We start from the raw sequence: 9,666 nt of genomic DNA, 5'->3' as shown, positions 1-9,666 counted from the left end.
TGCAGGAGACTGAAAACATGGCCTCTGACTCCCCAGACCTACTTTTCTGTCCTGGATCAGGAAACTGGCCATTCCCTGCTTCACCTTTGGTAAAAGGGAGGGGATGACTCCAGGGGTAGGGCCTCAGCCCAGCTGGCAGCCCTAAGCTTCATGTGGTGATGACAGTAGTAGATAAAAATAATAACAGTGACAACAACAACAACAACAACAACATAACAAAAAATACCACACTTCATAACCAGACAACCTGAGGATGACCAAATATTTGGACCTCTGACTCCCCCTTGCACACTGTTATTCTGCATGTCCAACCTTCTTCCTCAACCTCACTGTGAGTCAGGTGGTGTTCCTTCCACCCACCATGTTCTGAGTAGGATTGGAAAGGTCTGCTTCCGACGCCCAGAAATGGGGAGCAACACTGCCCCTCGGCAGAACCGCCAGGAGTGGGAGCGAGAAAGTAAGGGTGGTCTGGCTTTGTAGTATTATTCAGTATCAGAAAATAATCAAAATGGGACAGTGATGTGGGTCTCACTGAGCTCGGTTTAGTTTTTCTGTCTAGTGCAGCGGGGCTGTTTGGGGAGGCCAGCTCCGGCCCGGAGTCCCACAGCTCCCGGGATCCCTGGGCTTGGTCCTCGCCGGCCAGGCGGCTGGGGACCTCCGCACTCCCTGGTCAGCGGCCGCAAGTCCCGCGGGGCCTATCCGAGATCTGGGCCGCCAAGTGGGGATCTCAGGGAGTCGGGACGCAAGCAGGCCGCGAGGAGGGAGGCCGGCGCCGGTGTGGAATGTCTTTATCGGGATCCGAGAGCTACAAGCTTCTCCTTCGCTTCTTTAAGCGATCATGGAAAGACACCTTTCGATCTTTTGTCAGACATCGTGGCCCTTAATAGCTAAATTTATTTGGTTTAAAGCGGCCTTGGGAGAAGCAGGGAGGGAAAATCTCTCGTCGGTCATTGGGTGGCCTAGATAACAAGCTTTAAAAGAGAGAGGGAAGAAGAAAGTAAAAAGGTTAATGGATGAGGGGAGGGCTGGAAGGCGCCCAGCTTGGGGCTTTTACAGCGACCCTCCCCCGGCCGCCCCCTTATCGCGGCCCTAACTTACCCGCGGCGGATGAAGTACATTAAGTCACGTAAACAGCGCGCGGAGAGGAATGCCACCGCGGTGACCTTTCGCGCGCCGCCGCAGCGAGCCCACCTCCGCGCCGTGCTGGCGGCCGCCGGCGGCGCGCGAGGTCGGCCCGGGGCTGCGGGGCGCGGGGCCGCCGGGCCTGACCCGGATCGCGACTGCCCGGGGCCCGGCGTGGGTACTGCGTGTTTCGAGCCCAGTGACCCTCGGCGGGCGGGGGCAGGGAGCCAGGGTATGCGGTTGGGGCGACCTCTAGGTTGCGTACTTGCCGCGCTTCCGTCGTCACCACCTGATGTTTCTAACTAATTATTTTGGGATTTTTGAGAATTTAAACAACAAACCCCGCAAAACCCACCATCAAGACTGTAAGCGATCGCCTCCATTGGACTGACAGCCGTCGAGTCCGGGGACGCGCCGCCCTGACCCGGCTGGTGGGCCCGGGTGGTGGCGGGGGTGGGAGTCGCCGAGGCGACCCCATATCCTTCGGCCAAAGTGTCCCCAGGATGGGAAGAAATATGGTACAAGAAAGAAGGGCCCATAAACTTGTTTTTTTTTTTTTTAAAAATCCGCTCAACTTAAAACGATAAGCCAGAAATTGTATGTATTCTTTTTCTTCCTGAAACGTTGCTGGAGCTCCCAGAAGCTTTGTGAAATGACAACAGTTTGCGGGGATAAAGGCGGATCGTGACCCGTGTCCTCTCCTGGGTCTTGCAACTCCTCCGGAAGCGGCGCACGACTGGGTCCCCAAACACCCTTTCCCGTTTGGCCGCCGAGCCCCCGCCCCCTGCCCTATTGGCGGCAGGGTTCTGGCTGGATTCGAATCGCAAAGAGCGGTGTGGCGCGCGCGGCCCAAATAAATCAGCTCTGGGGACAGGCGGCTCCCGAAAGCCAGCCCCTCTCCGAGGGTGAAGAGGGCCGTTCGGAGAGACAGGCTCGCTCCAGAGGGGCCACTCCTTGCATCCGAAGAGTCCTGAGAGAAACGATTTCGTTTCAGATCAGCAAATGTCCAAAGAAGAGAGCGGCGGAGGGAAAAGAAAAGGAGAAAAAAAGAAAGGAAACACGAAGAAAACGGCAACTTCAAGGAGCCCGTCTACCTGGAGCACTCTGAGGGCCTTCGCCAGCTCTTGGGGTGCAGTTCTCCCTCCTTACCCCTTATCTCCCCGCGCCTTCTCAGACCAGCTGGGACGCTCAGAGGAAGCGCAGAGCGCCGGGCCTGGGGCCCGTGGGGGTGGCTTTAAAAATATGCGGCTCCCCGGGGGTGTTGTCCCCAGGGCCAAAGCCGATGCGTTGGGAAAACTGCGAACTGAAAGAGTCAGGCAACCTGGCTTTCTGTCTGAATAAACTCCACGGGTCAGTTTTGTTTTATTTTTAAATTAACTGACAAGTAAAGCATTTCATTACCCATTCTCTTCTTTGGTTGGAAAACCAGTCTAAATAAAACGAAAAAACAATTCGTGAACCTGCAGAAGAGCAATGACCTCCCTGCCTTCACCTTTGTTTTAGGCAATGTTAAAAAGTAATTGCGAATCTCGAGGGTCCCTTCGTGCCTTAGAATGAGCACGTTGTGGTCTGCGTCCCGCCGCTCACCTCTGCCTCAGCGGTGCCGGGGCCAGCGCACCCTCTCCCCGCTGTTGCAGAGCGGCGGGAAAAGCAGGTCCCTGGGGGTCAGCTATTGTCCAAGGAGATTCACACGGACACCCCCATACTTGAAATAGAAATACACACAGCAGGAGTCAGGTTCGCGCTCGGATCTCCTCAGGGGGCTCAGATCTCCTTGGGGCTTAGGCTTTGGAGGCCGTTCACAGCCTGAACTCTTAGTTGAAGGATTTATTTGTTAACTTGTCTTCATTAGAAATCACCTAACCGAGATAAGAATTTTAAAAATGAAAACTTTGCTTTTGAGAGCAAACCCCCAAAATATTTAAGAACAATTGGACTCAGAGAAAATCAAATGCCCACAACCTTTCTGTAACTGCTTACAAATGAGCTTCTGCAGAACCCAGACTACGTAAAAATTTGGTCGGAACGCAGGTAAAAACCAAAAGAAAGGCATTGGAAGCCCTGGTCAGAGTTAAGTGGATGGCGGACGCAGGGTTATCTCTTCTGGTAGACCTATTCGATCGAACTCGGGTTAAATTTTAAAGCTCCTGGATCCTGCTCCAGTCGGCAGCCTCCGTTCCAGAGTTTTCTACCTTCAGTCTTTCGGAATTGCGGCCGCGCTGAAACTGGGAGACGCCGCAGTGATAGGGGGAGGCAAAAAGGAATGTAATAAAAGTGACTAAATTGGATGAGAACGGTTTATGGACCTTTTCGGTAGCAATTTAAAATTCAGAAGTGTTTAGCAGCAATTTACAACGAAGAATGAAAAAAAAAAAAAAAAAGAATCGTTGACTTCCTCGATTTCCCACCCTCCTCCCCCGCGCTGCCAGGCCCTGTCCCCTTGTCCCCCCAGGATACGCAGGTTCACAGCTCACAGTTACATCGAGAGGAAGCACATTTAGCCACGAGGTCTCACAATCTCTCGAAACCCTATTTTACTGTGCTCCTACCTACCCCAGTTCAACTCTGCTCAGGCTCCTCTCCCTTCCCCAACTGGACACACACACACACACACACACACACACACACACACACACACACACAGACCCCAAACGCTTTCAGGGAGACTGACCTTTAGAAAATCATTTACTTCGATTTACCTGGAAAAAAAAAGTGTAAAAATCCATTCCCACAAAACAACTCCTCCTGCCCTAGTTAAAATTCTCTCCCGACAGGCTTCTGGGGTCACAGCTGTCGGAAGAAATCCTTTTTGTGGGCGAAAGGGAGCGAGACATATATCACGGCTCCTGCCGCGGACAAACCTACGGCCGCGCGACTCCCTGCTGACAGATCGGCGCTGATAACCCCGCGACGTTCATTTCCAGTCCCTTTGCCGGCTAAGGACCGTATCAGTTTGTACACACTTGTGATAACCATTTGGAGGGAGCGAAGAAGGGGTGTGTATGCGAGGGTGGGGGTGGGGAAGCGGTATTTCAAGCTGGGACCAGGGAAGGTGACCCCCTCCTCTTTCCAACGACTTATCTGAGACTTACCTGAAGTTCTCCAGGGAAAGCTCAAAGTAAACGGGACGCCAAAACTCGGAGAGCACCTCCGGGCGCGACTGGTGTGGAAGCCCTTTTCCATTCTGCTCACCTCAGGGACTGACCTTACGTACACAATGGCCCCGAATTAAAAGTTCCCGAAGGTTAGCTGAGGAGTGCCGACGTGAAACTTCCCAGGAATTTAGTACATTTCTAAAAGGCAGGGCAGAGTCAGGGAGCTGGGCACTCGAGTTCCTTTTTTCCTAGATCACAGGAGACTAGACCCCAGACGGCCACCACGACCTGAGCCCTAGGGTCTCAAGAAGAGTTCTGGAAAGTTTAAGGTCGATCACACAACTGCGGAGCAGAAAGCTCATTTAATGTGGAAGGAGGAGCGGGGAAGGCCACTTTCCCCTCTCATTCTGGGGGCGCGTTGACCCAGGAACTGGCGCGTCTCTCTAGCAGCGGTGGCCGCATGGGGCTGTGCAGTCATCGCCCTCCCCGCAAACTCCGCTCCCCTGAGTGCGCGTGTAACCGGGGGCGGGGGAATGGGTGTGGGTCGCTAGCCAGGTCTGGCGTTCTGCCACCTCAGCCCCTCCCCCGGCGTCCCGGCGATCGGCGCCCCCTGGATGGACTCGCCCCCACTCCCAGGGCTGTGCTCGCAGCTCAGCCCACAACCGCAGGCTGCGCGGGGCTCATTGTCTGCCCGGGCGGCGTGCTCCCCTCCCCCCGCCGTCCCCTCCCCACCCTCTTTTCTCTCCTCCCCTGGCTCCCTCCTCCTCCTCCTCCTCCTCCTCCTCTTCACCTCCAGCGCCCAGCTGCTCACAGAGCGCAGTTCCGACCCACAGCCTGGCACCCTTCGGCGAGCGCTGTTTGTTTAGGGCTCGGTGAGTCCAATCAGGAGCGCAGGCTGCAGTTTTCCGGCAGAGCAGTAAGAGGCGCCTCCTCTCTCCTTTTTATTCACCAGCAGCACCGCGCAGACCCCGGACTCGCGCTTGCCTACCGGCGCCCTCGGCCTCTCTCCGCGCTCGGGAGCACCCTCTGCCACCGCCGTTCTCCATGCGCAGCGCCCACCCGAGGTTCGACTGCTTCCTCTCTTGCTCGAGCTTCCCTCTTTCCTCCTCTGTCCCCCCACCCTTCGCAGGCCCCTCAGCCTCGGCTCTCCGGCCCTCTGCGGACCGCGGGCGGCTCCGAGGGTGTCTGCCTTCTCCGCTCCCGGCAGGCTGTAGCGACTCCCAGGTTCCTGGGACACCGCAGACCAACTTCTGCTGTCTTTTCCTCTCCACGAAGCGCTTATCTGTGCGCAGCCTTATCTCCAAGTTATCTCGGCGCAAAGGGGCGGGAGCCGGCAGTCAGGCGGGCAGAGACTTCTTTCTTGCTATCTAGCCCGGGTCTGTGTGTGGGTATTAATTTTAGTATGGTTATCTCCGATGAGCCTAAGTGATTTGGAGAAGCAGCCCTGAGGAGGCCAGCTCGGCTGCATTTCGCCTCCCTCCTCCACCCCCTCCTAGGCTCCCTGTCATTCTTCCTGCTCTCCCCTTTGGGGTGGCCTTGGCTCCAGGGCGGTCTTACGTCCCCCCTTGCATTTACCCCTCCTTTTCTCTGCGCTCTGCTCCACCCCGCTACGTTCGATTCCGGAATGGTCTGGCCTTTCTGCGGCTGGGGATGACTGCGGGATGGGCCGGGGTGGCCCGGCCGGCGTGAGTGCACGCGCTGGTGGCTGCAAAGGCGAGCCGTATCTAAGGTGTGCGGCGCGGCGGGGACGCGGGTTGGGCATGAGACTCCAGCTCTGCAAGCACCCTGGACTGCCCGTGCCCCTAAGCTCTGAGACTGAGGTCTCCGCCCTGGCGCCCCACCTTCCTTGGGCTGGGTTACATTTCTCTATCGGCGTTCTGTCTCGTCAGCGCAGTCCGGGAAGCTCTGGGAAAGCCAGTATGGGAGAAAGCGGCGGTTTCGTTTTCGGGGACAGGTTGCCTTTCCTGCGCGAATGATTTCCACGCAGGCAACCCTCACACTGTGGCATTCCCGGCGAAGGATTCCCGTATTGAGGCGGGATAAGGCAGCGCCAACACACAGAGCTACTTTAAAAGTTCCTTTGTGCGCCATCGGCCGGGAGGGAGCCACTTTGGGGCGGAAGGAAAACCTCGGCCAGCCTCGCAGTCACCTCTGGGATCTGGCTTGCGCGTGAAGGAAGGATGCTGCGGAGGAGGTGGGAGGGGAAGGCGAGGGGACCCGAGCGATGCAGGTGAGGGAGAGCGGGTAGCCCGGTCCTGGGAGGACCCTGTGGCTGCTGCGCAGGCTCCATGCCCCTCTCCTACCCCACCCCTCGAGCCCGGGGCAGGAACGAGATTTTGAGGAGTCTCATTAGCTAGGGAGCGTAGTAGAAGTGAGACGTTGTACCTACGCTTTTGATAACTTTTTTATTTCTCCTCTCGACCCTGTCTCCTTCCCCACCCGGTCTCAGGAGCTAGAAGTCAGCTTGGAGCGGTTCCAAACCGTGGATGGCCTTGACTGACGGCGGCTGGTGCCTGCCGAAGCGCTTCGGGGCCGCGGCTGCGGACGCCAGCGACTCCGGAGCCTTTCCAGCTCGGGATCCCTCCACGCCGCCTTCTCCCATCTCCTCCTCTTCTTCCTGCTGCTCTCGGGGTGGGGAACGCGGCCCCGGCGGCGCCAACAATTGCAGGACGCCTCAGCTCGACACGGAGGCGGCGGCGGGACCCACGGCCCGCTCGCTGCTACTCAGTCCCTACGCCTCGCATCCCTTTGGGGCTCCCCACGGACCTTCGGCGCCCGGGGTCTCTGGCCCCGGGGGCGCCCTGTCGAGCTGGGAGGACCTATTGCTCTTCACTGACCTCGACCAGGCCGCGACCGCCAGCAAGCTGCTGTGGTCCAGCCGCGGCGCCAAGCTGAGCCCTTTCGCACCCGAGCAGCCCGAGGAGATGTACCAGACCCTCGCCGCCCTCTCCAGCCAGGGGCCTGCCGCTTACGACGGCGCGCCCGGCGGCTTCGTGCACTCGGCTGCCGCGGCGGCTGCGGCCGCGGCCGCGGCGAGCTCCCCAGTCTACGTTCCCACCACGCGCGTGGGCTCTATGCTGCCCGGCCTGCCGTACCTGCAGGGGGCGAGCAGCGGGCCCGCCAACCACGCGGGCGGCGCGGGCGCGCACCCGGGCTGGCCCCAGGCTTCAGCCGACAGCCCCCCGTACGGCAGCGGAGGCGGCGCGGCGGGCAGCGGGGCGGCGGGGCCCGGCAGCGCCGGCTCCGCCGCGGCGCACGTCTCTGCGCGCTTCCCCTACTCCCCCAGCCCGCCCATGGCCAACGGTGCGGCTCGGGACCCGGGGGGCTACGCGGCGGCCGGCGGCGGGGGCGCAGGCGGCGTGAGCGGCGGCAGCAGCAGCCTGGCGGCCATGGGCGGCCGCGAGCACCAGTACAGCTCGCTGTCGGCGGCGCGGCCGCTGAACGGGACGTACCATCACCATCACCACCACCACCCGAGCGCCTACTCGCCCTACGTGGGAGCACCGCTGACGCCCGCCTGGCCTGCCGGACCGTTTGAGACCCCGGTGCTGCATAGCCTGCAGAGCCGCGCCGGAGCCCCGCTCCCGGTGCCGCGAGGCCCCAGCGCAGGTAAGGGTCGCGCCACAGCGTTGGGGCGGGGGCCTGAGGCGCTGGGGCGCAAGTGGGTGTGCAGCAGCTCAGTGACTTGCGCCCTGTTTCCAGAGCTTTCCTATTTGGGTGCCAGAGTCGGCCTGGCCCCAGGCAGGATCTGCAGACCTGAGCAGGGTGATCCAGAACCTGGCAGTGTTGGTGTGGTGCTTCTGTTTTGCGGACTGTCTCAGTGCCTTTCCGCGGGAGAGAGAGATGCGCAGATAGACCTCAGTGCCTGGGAGGAGGCCCAGCGATTTGATGAATAGTGACTGGGGTGGGCAACTGGGGACAAAAGAGTCCAGGAGGGAACTGACAGGGCCTGAGCCCTGTAGCAGACCCTAGTGTGTGTGGGATGAAAGAGTGAGACTCCATTTGGGGGGTAACTTTAGGAGAGTGTTGGGCATTTGATTCACCCTCTCCTCAGATTCTCACACAGCCTCATCCAGTTCAACTCTCGGAAGCTGTTTGCTTTCCTCTAGGAGAATGTTGAAAAGAGCTCTACAATGGAAAAGGACCTAGTTGGCATCTACCTGCCCCTCAATGAGTGGGAAAGAAGAGAGGTCAGCCTTGTGACTGTCCGGGGGGAAAGCTGGTGGAGGGGCCCTTTTGCTTGGCATCAGCGAGCCGCGTGTCTGGGGGTGCTGCTCCCGCCTGCGCCTGCCAGGCTGGGACCAGGGGTCCTGGAGCACCCACAGCTAGTCTTGCGAGTTCAGCCCAACAATTTTCCAGTTTCCAGACCCATTCATGGTTTCCATTTCAGTGACCGGGGGCAGTTTGGAGCTAACTGGGAAAACACAATTGTCAAAATACCTGGAAATGCCCCGTCTTGAAAAGCGTTTGTCCTGCTCAAGCAGGGAGGGTGTGAACTATTGTTGTCTGGCCTGAAAAAGGCACGTTGGCTTCTTTCCTGGGCCGCAGCATTCTGAGTCCTTGGTGGTTTCACAGGTCTCTCTTCTTTGTATTCATTTGTTTGATAAAACCTGACAGCCTCCTAAGACCAAAAAAATGTTTTTTAGTTGGTTTATTTTGCCCATTGTTTGAGGGGAACCGCAGGAGTCACAAAGGTGGCAAAGATGAAGGAGGCACATCAGCCCAAATGATCCTACCTGGTGCTCTCACACCCCAGGGTGGGGATTTTCGTAGCCCTTCATTTAGGGATAGCAAGTCTCTTAGGGGCCCTGATTAGTTAGCATCAAGTGAGGCATTGCCAGCCTGTGTTCAGAGACAAGCTGAGTGTAAGTGGCCTTAAAGATCAGATTTGGACCACCCTCTCTCAGTAACATTGGGCTTCCTCTCCTCTCCCCTGTAAAGCTGGCCTTGGAGACTGCCTTTTTACGGTCTATGTAGAGGCAGTGGGTGGGAGCCCTGTTGAGGTTTGGAGAGAGCAGAGCACTGTCACCTTTCCTGCTGCATAGGGACCCGCGTCTGGCTCCTGGGAGCAGAGAGACAAGAAGTTGAATCTTCAAAGGATGGGAAGGGGGTGGTGGTTAGGGTGTGAGGCTTTTGTCAGGAATCCAGCAGGGAATCTGAAAAGCTGTGTGAATTGGGTAGGGGGCAGCTATGACTGCTTTGGGACACACCTTAGCGTGATCTCCATACTGCTTTGCCCTTGTCTGCCAGCATTTCAGAGGACAGAGAAACAGTCCAAAAGTCATAATCTTTGAGTCTTTGGAGATTTAAAGTCATTGACTTTGTGAGGAAAATCCTTATAGAGGCAGGAGGGTGCAATTGCAGACAAGTCAAGTTTTTCACTTGAAACTTAGCCTATCCTTTCACTAATTTTTTCACTTTCTAGGTAGGACACTGCAAAGTTAGAAAA

General features: G+C 57.8%; 1 protein-coding gene across 3 annotated transcripts in view; it reads left to right on the top strand.

The window, feature by feature from the left end:
• The first annotated feature begins 5,116 nt into the window (after window positions 1-5,116).
• The window catches only part of GATA6 (GATA binding protein 6), a 28,474-nt gene continuing 23,924 nt past the window's right edge, over window positions 5,117-9,666 (top strand). For 2 of the 3 annotated variants that reach the window (XM_031439083.2, XM_064481547.1), the window contains exons 1-2: window positions 5,117-5,281; window positions 6,667-7,826. In XM_031439083.2, coding sequence (XP_031294943.2) covers window positions 6,704-7,826 — 1,123 coding nt within the window. In that variant the 5' untranslated portion in view covers window positions 5,117-5,281; window positions 6,667-6,703. Of the gene's footprint in view, window positions 5,282-6,347; window positions 6,448-6,666; window positions 7,827-9,666 lie in introns of those variants that run through there. The other variant, XM_064481546.1, reaches the window with a different exon arrangement.

The sequence above is a fragment of the Camelus dromedarius genome, chromosome 32 (assembly GCF_036321535.1).
Source record: "Camelus dromedarius isolate mCamDro1 chromosome 32, mCamDro1.pat, whole genome shotgun sequence".
Taxonomy (NCBI): domain Eukaryota; kingdom Metazoa; phylum Chordata; class Mammalia; order Artiodactyla; family Camelidae; genus Camelus; species Camelus dromedarius.
This window is presented reverse-complemented; position numbering and strand designations above follow the sequence as displayed.